The sequence below is a fragment of the Canis lupus genome, chromosome 11 (assembly GCF_003254725.2).
Source record: "Canis lupus dingo isolate Sandy chromosome 11, ASM325472v2, whole genome shotgun sequence".
In the NCBI taxonomy this organism is placed as follows: Eukaryota; Metazoa; Chordata; class Mammalia; order Carnivora; family Canidae; genus Canis; species Canis lupus.
This window is the reverse complement of record NC_064253.1, coordinates 54,119,546-54,139,389: the sequence shown is the minus strand read 5'-3', so window position 1 is coordinate 54,139,389 and position 19,844 is coordinate 54,119,546. Positions and strand designations below refer to the sequence as shown.

General features: G+C 47.5%; 1 protein-coding gene across 1 annotated transcript in view; it reads right to left on the bottom strand.

Annotated features, from left to right (window-relative positions):
• Nucleotides 1-6,818: 6,818 nt before the first annotated feature.
• LOC112650020 (stimulated by retinoic acid gene 6 protein-like) overlaps nucleotides 6,819-19,844 on the bottom strand; it is a 50,379-nt gene continuing 37,353 nt past the window's right edge. Inside the window, exons 11-18 of the mRNA XM_035697084.2 lie at nucleotides 17,789-17,864; nucleotides 14,116-14,197; nucleotides 13,749-13,797; nucleotides 13,172-13,289; nucleotides 11,494-11,613; nucleotides 10,104-10,267; nucleotides 9,177-9,323; nucleotides 6,819-8,534 (exon numbers count right to left, since the gene is read on the bottom strand). Coding sequence (XP_035552977.1) covers nucleotides 8,395-8,534; nucleotides 9,177-9,323; nucleotides 10,104-10,267; nucleotides 11,494-11,613; nucleotides 13,172-13,289; nucleotides 13,749-13,797; nucleotides 14,116-14,197; nucleotides 17,789-17,864 — 896 coding nt within the window. The 3' untranslated portion in view covers nucleotides 6,819-8,394. The remainder of the gene's footprint in view (nucleotides 8,535-9,176; nucleotides 9,324-10,103; nucleotides 10,268-11,493; nucleotides 11,614-13,171; nucleotides 13,290-13,748; nucleotides 13,798-14,115; nucleotides 14,198-17,788; nucleotides 17,865-19,844) is intronic.

The window sequence follows — 19,844 nt, the reverse complement described above, 5'->3', positions numbered from 1 at the left end:
CATAGCAAAACAAGCAAACACGCCAAAAACAAAGATGAAAACACCACCAAACTGACCAAAAAATCCTAATAAAAGAGAAAGAAATTATAAACTGGGAATAAATATTTGCAATTCATATTACAAAGGGGTCACATCCCTCATACCTAAAGAGTTCCTAGAAATCAATTAGCAAAAGAACACACATACCATGGGAAATTTGGCAAAAGACATGAAACCACAGTTATAGGGAAAAAAATATAAATAGCCTTAAATATATGAAAATAGGCTCAGGCTCAGTCAAAATATGACAAAATTGTGAGGGTTAAAAATTTGACAATACATTCTAAAGCTAAAAAGGGAAAGATAGAAAAGCAATTGTTTCTTCCCAGGGTCTCCATGCCCACCAGGTCAGTTCCCTGCAGACCCACCTGATCGCATGGGGGGGTGTCCATAGGGCTCCAAAGGACTCGGGGTGCTCAGATATGGCAGGTGGGGAGATTACAAAGAACTCACTTGACCAGAGCCATTAGTCCAGTGAGCAGGTGTACATAGTGGGCTCAGCTAGAGAAAGCAGAGCTTCCCCTCACAGCTCATTCTCCCCGCATTTCCAGGAATGCTGGATCCACAGGAGCTTCTCCTTACTGCATGCCCTTCACTGTCTGAAGAAGACATGGGAGAAGTTTCCAGGTGGGAGGCCTCTCTCCATAGGAGCGGGGTGGCTGAGGAATCTTCCACATGGGTAGCATTGTCCTTTCTTTCAGCTGAGACCTTCTGGGAGACAGACAACCATGGGGACAGGGACTGAGCCGGCTGTGGGACCTCTAAGCCTCCCTAGAACCAGCTCTGCTTCAGGAATCAGTTCCCTTCCAATGTCAGAGATTGGGCTGAGTCAAACTGGAGATTTTCAAGTGTTCACTTTATAGCAACAAATTCTATGTCCACTTAGAACCAAAACCAGTCAAAATAATGCTGCTTGGAAGAAATGAAAATGGAAGCCTTAACATGAAGACCAACTTGAAGGCTCCCCTCCCAAGGCCCATGGAGCTCTTTGAGCTCAAAGGAAACCAGTGGAAACCCTCATCTGGACAGTTTTGATCTTTTGGGTTCTCAAAAAGGAAAAAACCATTTACACTCACACCCTTCCCATCATTGCCCAAATTTTCCTTCCTTCTTTTCTTTCTCTTCCCCTCAGGAAGAGTTCTCGAAAATTTCAAAAGCTTAGTAGCAAAGACAACCCACCTGGTAAGGTAGAGTGGAGGCTAGAGGTCTGGAAAGAGAGAAGGTGGGGAGGGGGGCCTAGGCAGAGTATGGTTTTCTCACTTGATTTTTCTTTTTTTTTTTTTTTTTCTCACTTGATTTTTCTTGGAAAATTTTAGTCTTGTCTACATTAACAGAGCGAAGGAACTGTTTGGTCTATGAGCAGGTGGGGGGCACTTGTGGGGCAGAAGGCCCTGGTCATGGGATACAGCGGTAGCAGCTGGGCTGTTCCAGGAGGGATTGCTGAGCTAGCAGAATTAGCAGGTATCTGGGTTCCATGTTGGTCCATCCTGCTGGCACTTAGTTTCCTCCAGGCTGTTGGGGGTCAGTGTGGGTTTCTTTCTTCCCTATATAAGCCCAGCCTGTCTTCAGGAAGCCAGGCTCCCCTGCTTCTCCAATATTCACTCCATCTCCAAGAGGAGGTCACCCTGCCCGCACCAGGGTGGGAGCTGTAGGGGAATCCCATGGGCCAGGTGGACAATGGCTTAGGTAGCACCTTGGGTGCAAATGGCTGGACCAGGGACAGATAGATGTGCATTCTGTGACTTCCTACTTTGGCCCTGAAACATCACTGCTAATGAGTCACAGTCAGGAGTCTCATCTGAGTGTCTAGTTGACCATGACATACGTCCCAGATACCCTCTCAGAGTCTGGGGAACTGATGGATTCTTAGTGGGTCCTTCCTGAACGGAAGTCAGAAGCTTCAAAAAGAGGAAGTAAGATGTTCCCACCCTGTGCCCTGGATGCCCGTTCCCCTGTCAGAGATAGCACCTCAGCAGCCCCTTCTGAGTGGATGAAGGAAGATGGCTATGCAGGACAATGTCCTGTGGGGTACCTTGGAGAGGTGAAGCCTTCGGCATGGCCTTGGGCCCAGCCTGGGTGGCAGAAACTCCGGTGGGTTGGGCAGGCAGGGACCACTCAGTCAGGCTTCCAAGACCCCTGTCCCTCTTCATCCATGGCTCGGCCACACTAGGGACCTGGACTCACATTGAGAACCCAGAGGACAAGACTCTGGTCAGTGGTGGGGCAGGGCTGGGGTCAAGGCAGCTAGGGCATGGCCTGTGGCTGGAGATGGAAGTGGCATCTCCTCTGTAGGCCTCTGAGTAAATCACTGCCCCTCTTCAGAGCTCTGTCTCCTCATCAGGAAAATGGAAGGTGGTGCAGGCCTCCTAAGGTGGGGTGATAAGGTCAAAGGGAGGGAAGGAATGTGTTGGGGTGTGAGAGGAGAACAATGATGATAGTAATATGATACTGAGTCCTCGAAGACCCTGTGAGGTAAGTGGGTTCTCCTCACACTTTTCAGATAAGGAAACAGACTCAGGGAGGCCAGGCCACAGGCCCAAGGCCACATATTGGGTAAGTATCAGAGCTAGGATTATTCTAGAATCAGGGCACGATGGAAGACAGAGTAGCACTCAGGTCAGTTGTCCAGGGGGTGAGGTTAGGGAATATCCTGGGAGAAATGGGCTGAGGAGACAAGGCCTCACCAACCTTGCCCTTGACCCTGGCGGGAAGGGATCTCCAAGTTTGACACCCTGGAGATGATCCCTCAGAAATCCCAGAAAAGGCAGCAGCGGAGGTGAGAATGCTTGTGGGGAAGGGGCCCCAGGGTCAGAAGAGAGGGGGTTCTTTCCTTCTAAACAGAGGCCTCCACACCAAGAGAGGAAGGACCTCCCCCCTCCAGCTCTGCCTCCTGTTGCTACAGCGCCAGAAACTCCCCATTAGAAGTGACACCAGGACCTGGCACCACGTCCCCTGTGATTGCCAAAAGCAGGCCCTGGGAGGTGACTAGCAGGAGTCTGCTGTTCTTGGAGGGTGATGGGAGGACTGAGGGTGCTGGACGTGGGAATCCTGTGGTGGAGGCTGAGGGGGAGGGGTCTTCAGGGGAGGGTCCCTGGGGGCACCCGAGAGCCAGAGCTCATCCCCACCCACGACCTGATGTCACAGGGTGTGTTCTTCCTTGGCACGTTTCTCACTGACCTGGGGACACTGTACCCAGCAATGCAGGATTATCTGCAGCTGAGAGAACCTGGGGAGGGGGTGTGGACAGCAGGGCCAGGATGGGGGCCCCTGCTGTGTCCTGAGGCACCGCCCCTGGCACACCTCTCCCCAGCGGGAGTGTCATGCTCCTCTTGGGGATGGCCGAAGGGAGGCACGTCCTGGTTCCCCGGGCTGGGGAAGCTGCAGAGCTGCAGGAGGGGGACCCGGCCTCCCCTTCAGGAGGTGCACATGGAGGGGAGAGATATGTGGGGTTCCTCCCAGTCGGGCAACACACAGCGGCTGGGCAGTCACTTCTGCCTGAGGCCTTAGTCTCCCATCTGTCGTCAGAGTGGGTTGTGCTAGCCTGTCCCAGAGTTTCTGCTCTTCTGTCCTTGTGTCTCTGGAACCAGAGCCTGGCCTAGGTCCCAGTCCTGTTTTCTGTGCAAGCCCCGCCCCCTGGAGGGCCTCGGCGGTCCTGCAACATGAGAACGGGGTATGGGAAGGGACTCTAGTTCTGGGATGGGGGCTCCTTCTCCTTCTCCTTTCCTTTTTTTTTTTTTAAATATTTATTTATTTATTTATTTATTTATTTATTTATTTATTTATTTATTTATTTTCCTTCTCCTTTCCTGTCCTGCCTTGTCCTGTCCTCTCCTGTCCTTTCTTGTCCTTTTCTGTCCTGTCCTGTCATTTCCTTTCCTTTCCTGTCCTGTCTTATCCTTTCCTGTCCTGTCCTGTCATTTCCTGTCCTGGTCCTGTCCTGATCCTGTCCTTTCCTTTCCTTTCTTTTCCTCCTCCTTTCCTTTCCTCCTTTTCTCTTCCCTTTCTTCTTTCTTTCTATCTCTTAAGATTTTATTTATTTATTCACAAGTGACACACACACAGAGAGGCAGAGACACAGGCAGAGGGAGAAGCAGGCTCCCTGCGGGAGCCCAATGTGGGACTTGATCCCAGGACCCTGAGATCACAACTTAAGCTGAAGGCAGACACTCAACCATTGCGCCACCCAGGTGGCCCTAGGGGCTCTTTCTAATGGGCCTTGGCTGTTTGCCTCCCAGGGGACTCCGACCATCCTCCAGAAAAGGAAAAAAGGTGAACATCTGTGGCACTCACTGAGGGGGGAGCATGCCAGGGGGTGGAGGAAGCAGGACACTCCCTGGGAGTTTGATAACAGAGAAGTGGGAGACCCATCAATTTGGTGGGTGGGGTATGTCCAACTTCCTAAGGAGGGACTATTTACACTCATCTCTGAAAATAGGTAGGACCTGGATAGAATTAGAGCGTTTCCAGTGTACAAAGAAGACCCAAGACTGCCCCCCTGCCTCTCTCCTCACCCCCACAATGCCCCTATAGCACCCCCTACCCATGCCCTGTCTTCATCTGTCCTTCCCTCTGACCCCAGGAATACCAAGTAATGAGGAAGATCCAGCTGCTCCATAGGGCTGCAAATCATTATGACCTTGAGCCCAGGGAGCAGTTTGAGGCTGGGTTCCAGGATATGGAGCCATTCAGGGAGATTAGAGGTGAGACCAGGCGGGAGTTGAGCAATAGTGGGTACAGACTGTCCCTGGTGGCTGGTTCCAGAGAGCCTTTGGCCATGACTCCCTTGCTGAGCCCAGACCTTATTGCATGGTGAGCGCTGGGGCACCTGGACTCCAGCTGCTGAGCAGGCACCAGGAGGGACACCTGACATGTGGCTCCTGGTAGCCTCATCGGTGCCACTCTGTCCCATAGCTATAGCTTGTCCTGCCAGGGCAACTCCAGTCCTCTTTGGCCAGCAGAACACTCAAGGCTAAAAAAAACTGGCTACCAATAAGCTCAGGCCTGAGGGAGCATCCAGGCTTGACAGTAGCTGGACCCTGGGGGCTGAAGGTAAAACTTCAGATGAGACGTGGTTAATGGGCAGTGAGATCCCAGCTCCACTACTGACCGGTCCTGTGCCTGGGGCGATTCATCCTAGGTTTCTGGGACTCAGCTTCCTCGTCTGTGAAGTAGGTGATGCTAATTGATCACTCATGTGGCAGGGACAAATGGGGTACTGTTGACTGACCAAGCACTCAGCACAGTGTTTGGAGCACAGTGCCATGAGGGCAGGGTGGGCAGGGTGGGCCATGACCCTGGGGGAGGCCCCCCAAGGTAACCCCTCTCTTCTAGCCAGCCACCAAGTCCCCAGCAGAGCCCAGAGGCAGACCACACTCCCGAGTTCCCCAGCAGCCGGGACCCTCAGAGTGCACCGGGTCAGCTACCCCGTCTGAGGTGCAGGAGAACATTGAGCCTTTTCTGACTCCTCTGAAGGCCAAGATAAGAGAAGGTGACCCTGCTTGCTCTTCCCCAAAGCCTGTTTACCTAGTGTGGTACATCTATTTGTTGCAAATAGTAAACGCTGGGTTTGAATACTAATATATTAAAATCCTTTTTTTTTTTTTTTTTAACAGCCTGAGAATTAAGGTTTAGTTCTTTCACTTCCAATGCTAATTTAAATGAGATACAGACTTTCACATCCTTCTTGAACCAAGAAATCCTGCAGGGTCACCAGCTTATTGTATGCGGGAGAAAGGAAGCAGGCCGGGCCCCTCCCTCACTAGTGGAGGAGACCCCCCAAGCCCTCCTTCCTCAGAGGACATGGCCTATCACCAACCTGGGCCAGGAGCAGAGACAGCCCCTCAGAGCTCCTGGGGTTCAGAGTTCACAGGCATAGCAACGAGGGAAATCTGAGTGGCTACAAATAACACTCTCCAGGCCCGCTCTGCCTGGCCCCCCACCCCGGGGGGCTTTCCACAGCTTTAAAGGAAGAGGAAACATCTTCTGCTTCTCTTGTTGAGGTTTCTTTTGGCCAAACCTTAGGTTTAACCACTGAGCCATCAGGTTTAACCACTGAGCCGTCCCTTGGCCAAACCTTAGGAACTTGTCTTCTAGGTCGGTCTCTGGAGTTGCATCAGCACGAAGTAGAGGAAAAAACGTGAAGAAATCAAACCTTGCACGTGGAAAGGACAAGACCAGAGGAAGATAATTCACAAGTGGACTAAGTCTCAGGACTTTTCAGTCTCAGTCCCCCCACCTAGGGACTCCGTGTTTCCTCCTGACTTACATTAGAATCCTCCTGGGAGCTTTGCCCATGACCTCCATGCTCCTTTCCCCGCTTGCATCATGTCTAGGGCAAAGATTTGTGAGGTCCCTTTCAAGCCAAAAGCTGAGCCTCATTCCATAAACATTTGCACTACCTATGCATTAGGATTTCCAGCATTTCTGCACCTCCTTATATCATTCTTTTTAAGACATTCCCTAGAGGCTCCAGCCTGTCAGGTATATAGAGGCCACTCTTCCCTGGTTGGCACCTGATAGATCACAAATGACTTCTGAATTGCCAGGCTTAGGGTCCATATGCTTGGCCATGGGCAGACCCCCATACTCTCCCTTGCTGGCCAAGATGACTTCTGGGGCTAAGTCTACTAGTAGGTCTAGAAGCAAGTAAGGCTGGTGGGCAGAGGTCCTGAGGAAAACTCACAGTACTTTGGGTAGCAGCTACCTCAGGGGAGACTCTTTTCTCCCAGCTGAGAGCGTCGTAAGAGGTAAACAGACATTAATCACATCACCACGAAGTATTAACATTGCAAATAACAATAACCGATATTTATTGAGTGTAGGATGTAGCAGGAACTAGCTTAGGAGTGTCTGTGGGGAACATGAGAGACTCCTAACTCTGGGAAACGGACAAGGGGTAGTGGATAGGAAGGTGAGCAGGGGGATGGGGTGACTGGGCGATGGGCACTGAGGGGGGCACTTGACGGGATGAGCACTGGGTGTTGTGCTATATGCTGGCAAATCAAACTCCAATAAAAAATATACAAAAAAAAAAGAAATAAAGATCACTACAAAAAAAAAAAGGAGTGTCTGTGGGTATTAACTCATTTTATCCTCAAAATAATTTGGAGTGTTACAAGCATTGCCCTGTGTATTCATAAGGAAAAAGCAGCACAGAAAGGCAAAGTCATATAGTCGGCGTCACATAGCTAAAAGTGGTGGTGAGGGATCCCAACAATCTCACCCCAGTTGTCTCAGTTTCTAAAGCAGAATGACAGAGTTTAGAGCTTGTGAAGGTTAAATTAAAAGAAGTCTGGCAAACGCATCTAGCAACAGGACTAAGTTTACAGTAAGTGCTCAGTAATGATTACTGGATTTCAATGGCTCTGGGACTGGTGAGATGGATGGGGACCTCCCTCGCCCATTGGTAGGTCCTCTTGGCATTTGCATAGGCTTCATGATGGCCTTGGTCACTCTGCATGAGTCCTGAGCCATCAGAGACATTATGCATGGGTGCAAAGACTCAGGGTACAGTACTGGGCCTGCTGTACAAAGAGAAATGTCCAGGCTTCCCAGCCTGGCATCTGGGCCTCCCCAGGTGATCTAACCAGGCCCCGATGCCCTGCGCTGCGAATACCAGAGGCCTCCCCTCCTCAAACATGCCTGGGGCTCTCCTGCTCCCACACCTTTGCCCCCAACTAAAATGCCAGCCCACTCACATCTCTGCCTCCGCAGATAGGCAGCTTTCCCAGGGGAGCCCCTCCTTGTCAGATCTGTAGATCTATTTTGTGACCAAGGCCAGATCAGTTCTGATCTGTTCCTCATCCCAGTGGCCATGATAGGGACAGCCTACTGTGTGCCTGCTGACCCTATCAGATCAGAGGCTGGGGACATGGAGTTCCTTCTCTCCTATTACCAGAAGGCCTGGGAGGGGGGAAGCAGTGAGAATGCTGTTGGATTAAGGCCATATTTTCTTCCAGAGAAAAACTGTGTCAAACAGTTAAGCTCTCCTGGTGTAGACATTTTACCAACTTCTTCAGTGATACAAAGTTCTATCCTGTGGTCTAAGCTGTTTGCCCACATAGAACTCCCCAACACTGCCTCCTAACCATAGATAGGGGAAACCATTATTGAGAAAAGATTGTTCAACAGAAATTCTCTTTAGTTCTCGATCTTTTTACTAAGGGAGTGGATTATTAGACCTGAGACTTCATGGTTCAATTCAGCCCTGGTGCCATCCCATGAGTGTCCGGTGCTGTGGACAGTGGACAGTGACTGCATCCCATCAACATTGCAGGGGACAGAGGCTGGGTAGCCTGGGCCTTGTCGTGGGGCAGTCATCCTGGAATGGCCTTGCAGCAATGCTGGAGGTTACCGTCAGCATGTCAACAGAATCTGGGTAAACTCCCGAGAGCCGTGACCTGGTCTTGATTTTCTGAGCATGACTAGTCTGGGGTTGTTGACCAGGGTCTGCAGCAGGAGCCACCGCGTCCTGGACCTGGTTGAGATTCGGGGACCTAGGAGTGAACCAGAGCAGACAGACTTGGGAGATGGGTCAGCTTGTCTCTGTCCTTCTCAGAAGCTCTAGGGGAAGCTGACTGTTAGGTGTGAGGTACCAGAGAAGGAGCAGGACCAAGACGTGAAGATGGCTGGAGGGTTGTGAGTTTGTCCCAGAACCGGATATCTGCAGTTGGGAACAGTGAGGAACATAGTCCAGACTAATACTCATGAGACAATTGGTGGGTTTCCCAGCAGGAGGCAGAGCAGAGTAATAGGGATGGGAGGGGTGGAGTAGACAGTAGAGACCCTTGAAGGGGCAGGGGATGGTGACCAGCAGAACTGAGCCCCATCTTGGAGGGCATCTGGCCTGAAGTCTGGGATATAGGTGGGATCTCAAACAAATGGACTGGAGGACTCAGCAGAACTAGAGCTCATTTCTGGGAACAAGAATCCACTTAGAAGGACGGAAACACTAGGCCTCAGGGTGGCTGCAAGCTGTGCATCCTGTTCTCCTAGGTAGAAGGTTCCCCAGGGCATGGAGTATGGAGGAAGGTAGGCAGGGAAGGGGGAAGCTGGGACATCTCCGGGATCCCAGAGAAACCTTAGGGTACTTGTTTCCTACCATCCAGCCCCAGCATAGGTTCGAACAGGAGCCTTACCTGCTGACTGATTTAGGTACCAGTATTTGATGGCTCGCTGCAGCCTCCTCTCCCTGTGCCCTATGATCAAGATGTTACAAAAGCTGACGAGCACAGGGTTGGTATGATAATGATCCACATAGAGCATGCCGATCCAGGCATTGAATCCTGAAATGCAGAAGGCGAGTCAGGCCGTGCAGTATGCCCTGTGTCCCAGGATGCTCGACACCTGTGCTTTCGATAACAGAATTGCAGTGTCACCTTGTTCCTAAACGGTGCCCATGTTTTCACTGAGAATCTAGAAAATTAGGTATAAAGAGCTCTTAAGCTCTTAAGGGTTCTTACGATAGCATTCTAATCTATCCATTTTATGGGGAGCTTGCGGCTGAAATCAGGAGGAGTGCTGTGGCCAATACGCAGAGGCTTCCAGTCACACAATGAATGGATGAGTGAATGAATGGACACAGGTCAGATATAAAACAAAAATGATTTTTTGCTCTGTAGAAGTGGCTTGATTTTGGAATCTTTCAACTGAACAGACCATTTTCTTAACTAAATTTCCAACTAATGACACCAGTAATTCTGAGATATGTTCTTTCTCAAAATTTTCAGAGCTGTGCATTCATAAAACAATTACTTTCTAACTGTTGAGATGGAATTCTAGTACTTCTTGCTGCTCTCCATGATTCCTCAGAGGCCTTCAAATACGCAGCCATTTACTAGCCTGAATTCTCTTTTGACCATTAGGCCGAATGTTTTTTTCTGCTCAGTGTTACAACTTCCATGAGAAGCAGAGCTCTGAGCAGAATGAAGAGTGTGAAGGCCAGGCCTCTGGTACCCAACCTGCAGGCAGCTTCCATAAAGCTGCAAGACCAGCAGCCCCCCACCTCCTACCCCCCGCACCTCACCCTGACTCAATGAGCGGCCACTGGGGGACCAGCCACTTACCCATGTCTGCCCCCTCATAGCCATTCTGCATGATGGTCCTGTCGATACGCGCGATCAGCCACGTGCCCAGGATGCAGCTGATGAGCAGCCTGGAGAGGCAGGCGCCCAGTCCCAGCAGCACGTTGTAGAAGAACAGAAAGTAGTTGAAGTTATGGAACACTCTCCTGCAAACAGAAGGAGACAGAGGGGCTGCACCCTTTCAGTATGAGGAGGTGGCTAGGCAGGCTGGCTCAGGGCTCCAGGCCTATGGTCAAATCCTGCAGCTCCCATCTCCTAGCTATGTGATCTTGATTGTCCCTGCCACACAGCACTGGTATGGGCACTGGCCCAATACATCATAGAAGGCACTGAGCCCATTGCAGGGTCAATGTCAGTAGTGGCTGTCATATTTCATGGGCTCTTTGGGTTTTGAGGTTTCCTGTACAAGAAAGAAATCTCATGTGGCCGTAGCTGACATCGTGGTTACAGCAGAGGTTGTGGCTCTCCCACCGTCTGTAGTAACAATGACCTGCCCCAGCTGGAACTGCTCCAAGTCCTCCAAATGGAATTTCCTGAATGACCACTGGATCATGTGGTTTCCTGTTGCCTAGGGGATGAAGCCTGAACTCAGCATCCTGGTTTTCTGGGCCACTTCTGAGAGGGGCCATTTTTGGGGTCATCCCTTTGTGCACTCTCTCTGCCCCTCTTCATCCAAGGCCAGTGCATGGTCACCATATTGGATTATCACTGTTCTCTCCATCTGCCTTGCCCTTTGAGGCTGCCTGCCTGCATATGCAGAGTGAGGGCTGCCAGCCACACCCTCTCCTCAGAGCCACCTGTAGGAACCCCACCACCCTATGGACTACAGCTCCAACATTCCATGTGCAGCTGAATGAACCATTCCTGCCTCTCTTTCTCCAGTACCCGGGTCACTCTTGTGAGGCTTTCACCCCCTCTGGAGTCTACTGTCCCCACATCTGTGTCTACTGGCTCCTGTGGCCCAAGAGCTTCCTCAAGAGGGTCATATGGGGATATCTCTGTATCCTTAGTGCCTGGACTTTGAATGAGTGAATCACAAAGGGTCCCCATGGGCCAGGCACTGTTGTTCTAAGTTCATACTTAAACACATTTCATTCTCAGGATACCTCTTTGAGGTGCACAATTATTTGTAAAAGGAGCAAATTGCACTTGATGAGTATTTGGAATGGTCACCTAGGATCTCATAGCTCATAAGGGGTGCAGCCAGGATTTGGACCCAGGAGTTGGGTTTCAGAGCCCACTCTCAAAGCATGGCCCCTCACCCTGTCAGAGAGGGTACAGACTACCCAGGATTCTGCCAAAGGTGAAGAGGAAGGAACTAGAGACTGCTGAAGCCAAAGCCTCCAATCCCCATTCCTTCCTTTGCCCTCACCGGTTGTCGAGTGCCAAGGGCTTCTGCTTGTCAGCCGCACTCATCTTTGGCTGCAGGAAGAAGCTGGAGGCGATCCACACCTGCAGGATCATGATACCCAAGACGATGGATATGGTGAGGCTGCAACACAGGGCAAAGACCGTCCTCAGGTGGCCTTGTCCAAGCACTGCTCCAATGGCCAGTGATAGGACAGAGATGGGACAGTCCACTGGGAACAAAAGTAGCTCAGGTCTGTGCTGTAGGCCTCCAAAGTATTTTCCCACCTATTGTTGAGAAAATTGAGGCTTGGGTGCCTGGGTGGCTCAGTTGGTTAACCATTTGCCTTTGGCTGAGGTCATGATCCCAGGTCCTGGGATGGAGTTCCACATTGGGCTCCCTGTTCAGTGGGAAGTCTGTTTCTCTTTCTCCCTCTGTCCTTCCCCCTTGCTTGTGCACTCTCTCTCTCTCTTTAATAAATAAATAAAATCAAAGAAGAAGAAGAAGAAGAAAAAGCAGAAGAAGAAGAAGAAGAAGAAGAAGAAGAAGAAGAAGAAGAGAAGAAAGAAAGAAAGAAAGAAAGAAAGAAAGAAAGAAAGAAAGAAAGAAAAAGAAAGAAAGAAAGAAGAAAGAAAGAAAGAAAGAAAGAAGAGGAGGAGGAAGAAGAAGAAGAAAAGAAGAGGAAGAAGAAGAAGAAGAAGAAGAAGAAGAAGAAGAAGAAGAAGAAGAAGAAGAAGAAGAAGGAGGAGAAGAAAAAGAAAAATAATTGAGGCTCATGAAGGGGAGATGAGGCTCATGAAGGGGAGATGACTTTCTCAAAGCCACACAGTCAGGTCTTGGCTCCAGACCAGAACTCCAGGATTTAATTAAGTCCTTTTGTCCACGAGTGGCAGCTGAGATGCATGTTTAACAGCATGGAAATCAAAGAAAAGCATGGAGTTTTTTAAAGAGTTCATGAAGGCCCTGAGAATGGACGGACAGGCTCTGCCCAGCCTCCCACGTGGCTCTAGAGGAGAATGGAACCAAGAAGCTCAGATCAGGGAGTTCCCAGAGAGGGCCACATCCTGTATTTGCATTCCCTGAGCAGCAGTGTGGGATGGCAGTTAAGTGGGGCCTTGGCTTCAGATTGCTAGCTCCCAACCCTGCCTCTTCCCCTCCTTGGACAAATCAGTTAGCCTTCTGTGCCTCTCTTTCTTTGTCTGAAAAATGGGTGTTAACATGAGATCTAACCTTCAAAGGGTTCTTAAGAGAAAAGATGCATAGTGAATTCTCAGTAATTCTGTCTTTTACTGAAAAGTCAGCCTTCACTTTTATCTTCTATCTGGGTAAACTGAGGCTCAGAGAAGCAATTTACCCAAGGTCACACAGCTGATCTAGAACCTAAGCTCAGATTCCCTCTCTTCTTCCACTACACTGCTGTGACTCTCAGGTCACCTCCCTGAACTTCAATCTTCCCAGCTATAAAATGGACATATGCCTATCCGCCCCCCGACACAATTGTGAGTGCCCCAGTGAACAGTGTCGACTGTATGGTGCCCATTGTGATGAGTTGCTAGTCTGGCCCATCCTTGGGTCAGAGTTGAGAGCAAGGGTCCAGGAATTGGTGAGAACCCAACAGGGAAGGATCAATCTGAACAGGAGCTTCAAGGGTCCACCAACTCCTAGACCCTGGGAGTTGACAGGGAACCCACCCAGCACTTACGTCCCAATGCCCAGTCCTTGGAGCATCTCCAGGCCCTGGTTGTGGATGATAGGCAACACCAGGCCGTACATGATCAGCATGCCGCATAGGCTCTGTACCACGTGGATGATGAGGTAGCCTGTGGGCCAAGGGAACCCACGGTCATTCGAGGCCCTTTTTGACCTGTCATACATGCCCCTCCCTGAAGTTCCCCCTCTAACCTCTTCCCACCAAAGGTCTGGCATTTTCATTTATGCTGTTTCTTCTGCTTGGCATTGCTGTCTTCCTGCTGACCTTCTCTGCACCTCCTGCCAGATGCCATTCAAATGTCAAGTCCACTAGAAAGCATTTGTGTCCTGTCCTGGATATGGAGAGTCACCTCCTTCTCTATATCACCACTGCCTTTAGCATTTCCAGCCCATGGACTTAGGGCAGGAGGTAATGATAGCTATGTGAGAGTGGGATTCTCTCTCATTCCAGAAGGAGGAAGAACAAGGGCTGCTTCTTCCTCACTTCTCTTCTTACTACACGCAGCCAGGACTCTGCAGGTGCCTGTGGAATGGGTGCTGAGTTGAATAGGTAACATGATGGCACTTACCCCACAGAATATAGGCTATTTGCCAGCCAGAGTATCTTGCAATGGCCACCTGAGATTTAAAAAGAAAAAGGGGTTTCAGAAGGAAGAAAACACTGATCACCTGTAACACACGGGTCCCACATCCCTGCCTCATCTGAGGTTCAGGTGTCATGATGGTCTTCATTTTACAGATGAGGAAACCAAGGGCCAGATGGGGATAGTGACTATCCTGAGTCACCCATCAGCAGAACAGACTAGAAATGAGGCCTCTGGACTCCCAGTCCAGGGCTCTCCCTACCCCAGGATGCTGCTCCTGTCCCAGAAGCAGGAGAGCAGGACTCGGCCGATCACTTAGTTTCAGAGCAGAGAGAGGCCTCTGAGGACTTACCACACTCTCTGCTGAGGAAGGATTATGGAACTTCGAAGGAAGAAAGTGTTTATTTCCTGCCCACAACCTCTTCATGTGCTTTCTAGAGAAAAAGTAGGAAATTAGTGTTGTTCATAACCATGGCTCCTTATGTACTTAGGACTCAACAGATGTAAACAGAAAAGCCTGTGGAAGGAGATGGTGGCCAGCTCGGCTTCCCTGTATTGACCACAGCTCGTGAGACAGTTCTCATGAGTCTTAAAAATATTTTAAAGTACTTTTTAAATTGAGATATAGTTGATATAATACATAAAGTTTCAGATGTACAACATAATGATTTTATATTTGTGTATATTGCAAAATGGTCACCACAATGAGTCTACTTACCATCCATCACCTCGCATAGTTACAAGTTTGTTTTTCTTGTGAGGGGAGCTGTTAAGAGCTACATCAGTAACTTTCAAATATGTGGTACAGTACTATTATCTATAGTCACCATGCTGAATATGACATCCCATGACATTTATTTTATAACTGGAAGCTTATACCTTTTGGCTTCCTTCACCTACACCCACCTGCCACCTCCACCTCTCACAACCTCAAATCTGTTCTTTTTACCTGTGAGCTTGTTTTTTTTTATTTTTTTAGATTCCACATGTAAGTAAGATCATACAGTATTTGTCTTTCTCTGTCTAATTTTCTTCATGAAGTATAATGCCTTTTAAGGTCCATCCATGTTCTGCAAAAGGCAAGATTTCATTCATTTTTATGTCTGAATAGTATTCCACTCTGTGTGTGTGTGTGTGTGTGTGTGTGTGTGTGTGTGTGTGACATCCTTTAGCCTATTCATCCCTCAATGGACACTTAAGTTGTTTCCATATCTTGAATATTGTAAATAACATGGTAGTAAACATGGATGGGTGCAAATATCTTTTCGAAATAGTGTTTTTTGTTTTCCTCCGATCAATACCCAGAAATGAAATTGCTAGACCATCTGGTAGTTCTATTTTTATTTTTATTTTTTTTGAGGAACCTCCAGACCATTTCCCACAGTGGCTGCACCAATATATATCCCCACCAGCAGGGCTTACTCCTTTTTCTCCACATTCTTGCCAATGCTTGTTACTTCTTGTGGTTCGGATACTAGCCATTCTAACAGATGTGAGGTGATGCCTCATTGTGGTCTTAACATGGCCACGCATTTCCCTGATGATTTAAAAATCTTAACATATTTTGTAAAAATAATATGTAGTTACCCAGTCTTCATGATGACTGAATGTGATCATTGAGACTCTATATGTGGCTTTTATTTTCTTCAATTTGCTATATTTTCTTTTTTTCTGTGATGAATATGTATTACTTATGTAATAATATTTCAAAACAGGTAATAATGGAAAACCATTTTTAATGATAAATCCACCTTATAACAACATAAAGGAAACTGAAAAAGGTACCAGAGCCCCTCATACTCCCAGCACCCCTGCAAGCCTCCACATGCCTTCCCCTGTGCTAGTCTCGGCCTGGCCCCTTGTGTAAAGATTAGGTTGGTGATGGCTATGTTCATGGTCCACGTTCACATCTGTGTGCTGCTTTTTTCCCTAACATCCTATATCTAGCATTTTCCAGGATGTTTTGCAATTTTATGACCACTACATTGGGAAGACTTAGTATGAAATGAAGGATATGAATATCTCATAAATAGTTTGTATACTTATTACATGATGAAATGATGGTTTGGGGCTATGTTGGATTAACTAAAATATATTATTAAATTATCTTCACCCCTTTTTCACTTTTTACAAATGTCTATTAGAAAATCCAAAATTGCATCTATGGTTTTCATTATGTTTCAGCTCAGCAGGACTGGAGTGGAGTATGCCACCAGGAATACAAACATACAGATATATTTGCATGATGTACAGAAAATTTTTGGAAGGATGCAGAAAATGAATAATGTTTAGCACTAAGGCAACAAATTGGGGTCTGACTGAGAGAAAAATTTTACACTAAATATTTTTATAACATTTTTTAAAAAGAGACTGCAGGGATACCTGGATGGCTCAGTGGTTGAGCATCTGCCTTTGGCTCAGGGGGTGATCCTAGAGACCTGGAATCGAGACCCGGCTCGGGCTCCCTGCAGGGGGCCTGCTTTTCCCTCTGCCTATGTCTCTACCTCTCTCTTTCTGTGTCTCTCATGAACAAATAAATAAAATCTTTAAAAAAATAAAAAGAGACTGCGTATAGGTTGGAATAATTCTAAGAAAAATAAAAATACTGGCACAGTACTAGTGCTGTCCAGCTGTAGGTTTTTCTTATCCACTCTTTCCTTTGTCCCATGGTCCTGTAAAGCCAACAGGGCAAGGATCATCAGTCCTCAGTGACAGGTATGGGAGGGAGGGGCCAGCCTGGGCAAGAATAAGGCTTCCCTGCTACAGGTACCTTCTCTTCCCTGTGCCCTCCATCCATGTCAGTGCAGCCAGCTCTAAAAGGTGGTTGTGACTGGTTGTGGTCCAATGTCTCACTGATAATCTCCCAGGCACTGTCAGGCCAATGAAGGAAGGAGTAGGGATATCCTCACATGAGGCAGGGCAGGGGGGAGCGCCAGTGTCCGGTCCACCCCTGGGGTCCGGGGAGAAGAAAGCAGAGAGAGGCAGCAAGCTAGGGCTGTTATGGAGAGCTGGGGCCTCTTCGTGCCAGGAGAGTCCTTACTGCAAAAGATCCATCCTTGGGCAGCCAGATAGTAAGGATGTGAGGCAGGATACTTTGGAAGGGTAGGAGTTGGCCCTAGGCTTTCTGTGACTGCATGTGAGCTAGAGACTTAGGGGGGACAAGGGAGGAACAGACGAGGGGGGGGGAGGGAGAGGGAAAGGGAGATAGAGAGAGAGAAGAGGGCAGTTACCTAAAATTCAACTATCTGCATGAAATGCTCACTTCATATTGAAGGCCATCCCCTCCTCCTGCTCTGCTCTTCTAGAGACTGATGCACCTGGTGTCCTTGACCTGCTCTCCTTTGATGCTCCCTTGAGCCAGATGTACCTGCTGGGAACTCAGTGTGGTTAGTCCTGGAGACCAGAGCAGGTCTGACACTCAAAAGAGATGCTTAGTGTACAAGAAGCAATAAGGCCTCTCAGGGCAGAAGACATGGCCAGCTGCTAATGGCTTAGGTGAGTTATTTTGTTGAGTCTCAATCTTTTCAGCTGAAAAAACAGAGACAAAATTACCTCTCAGGGTTATGGTGAAAATCAAAAGATTATCTTTTTTAAAGATTGATTGATTGATTGATTGATTAATTTGAGAGAGAAAAAGAGAGCATGCTCACTAGGGAAGGAGCAGAGGGAGAGGGAGAAGGAGAGAAGCAGATGCCCCTCTGAGTGGGAAGCCAGATGTGATGCAGGGCTCAATGCCAGGACCCTGAGATTGTGACCTGAGCTGAAACCAAGAGGTGGCTGCTTAACCAACCATGCCACCCAGAAGCCCCTTAAAATCAAGAGTCTAAGCACAATGTCAAGTTTATAGTAGAAGTTCAAATCAGCAGTGTTTTGGTTTGGGGTTTTCTGTCCTACTACCAATAGATGTGGCTGTTCCTGGGCCACATATATATTTCTGGTTCCAATTTGGGCACTGCTGTCACTGCTCAGGAATTTTTAGAAAATTCTGGCTGAAGACACACAAATGACTCCCAGGGCCCTCCTACCTGTAACAGGCCAATATGTGGAACAGATAGCTGACGCATGTGAAAGAGGCGGGCAAGATGGTCACCAGCCAGACTCCTGAAATAGAAAAAGTCACAGGACAGGCCTGAGAAGATGAGTCAGAAATTTATTTTCAAAATGCAGATGCTCGGGCAGCCTGGGTGGCTCAGAAGTTTAGCTCCGCCTTCAGCCCAGGGCCAGATCCTGGAGACCCAGGATCGAGTCCCATGTCGAGCTCCCTGCATGGAGCCTGCTTCTCCCTCTGCCTGTGTCTCTGCCTCTCTTTCTCCCCTCTGTGTATCTGTCATGAATAAATAAATAAAATCTTAAAAAAAAAAAAAGGCAGATGCTCATATCAGAAAGGGCTGGGTAAATACATTTTACTTTCTTTCTTTTTTACCCACATTTCTTGTGTAAATAAAGTTTTGTTTATATTTCTGTTTCATTTCAGACACACACACCCTCACTATACTTCACTTCTTGCACATGCCTCTCCTTTGGTATTAATATTTTCCATCTAGAGTGAGTAATGGGAAGAGAAAATTAGGGAATATACACATCATAGTTACCTTCTGTCCTCGTAAAACCATTAATAGTTGACTTCTATTTGCCCCCCCAGTAAAGAGCAACCACATACAAGGATAACTCGAATCAAGAGGTCTTGACTATTCTTTCAACCCTCTTTTGGCAAGTTTTTAATATGCTGTATCTGGTTTGCTTTCACGTGATCCTGTGTGCTTGTGAGAAAAGGATGGAGAAACAGGCGAGGGAGATGATATGTAGGTATAAAAGCTTCTGGACAAGCTGTTTATTAGTAGGTCCACAAGAAACATTTCTTAAAAATCCAACACCTCTTCATAATTAAAAACACCCCATAGTGTAGAAACAGAAGAGAACTTCCTCAACTTGATTAAAAAGTATCTGCAAAAAATCCACAACTAACATCATACTAAACAAGAAAAGACTGACTGCATTCCCCCCACGTTCGGACACAAGAAAATCAATATCCACTCTCACCAATTCTATCCAACAGTGTACTGGAGGGTCTAGTTGGGGAAATTAGGCAAGAAAATGCGGCCAGGCTGTAAAGGAGGAAATAAAACTATCTCTGTTCACCAGGGTTCTTATGTTTAAAAAGTCCCAAGAAATAAACTCATTAACAAATGAGTTCAGCAATGTTGCAGGTTACAAGGCAAATATATGAAAATCAACTGTATTTCTGTATGCTAGCAATGAACAATCTGAACATGAAGAAAAAAATTACGTTTGCATTAGTATCAAAAAGAAATATTTAAGAACAAACTTAAGAAATATACACTTGTACACTGAAAACTATGAAAGACTGTTGAAAGAAATTAAAGAAGATGGAGATTAATGGAAAGACATGCCATATTCATGTATAGGATGTTCGCTAACATGGCAATATTCTCTAAATTGATCCAAAGATTCAACCCAATACCTATCAAAATTCCAATGCCATTTTTGCATAGATTGACAAGCTAATCCTAAGATTCATATAAAAATGAAGGGATCCAGAATAGGTATTGCCAATCTTGAAAAGGAAGAAGAAAATTGCAGGACTCAACCTCTTGATTTCAAATTTACTACGAAGCTACAGTAATGAAGATAGTGTGGTACTGCCATAAGAATATAAGGGAAGGGAGAAGAAGTGTGTGGGAAATATCAGAAAGGGAGACAGAACATAAAGACTCCTAACTCTGGGAAACGAACTAGGGGTGGTGGAAAGGGAGGAGGGCTGGGGGTGGGGGTGAATGCGTGACGGGCACTGAGGGGGGCTCTTGACGGGATGAGCACTGGGTGTTATTCTGTAAGTTGGCAAATTGAACACCAATAAAAAATAAATTTATTATTAAAAAAACGAAAAAAAATCATGATTGATAATAAGAAAAAAAAGAATAGATAGATGTGTAGGATCAATGTAATAAGAATTCAGAAGTAAGCTCACATCATCAAATATTTTCAACAAGGATAAAAAAGACAATTCAATGAAGAAAAAATATGCTTTTCAACAAACGGCACTGGGTCACTGATACTCAC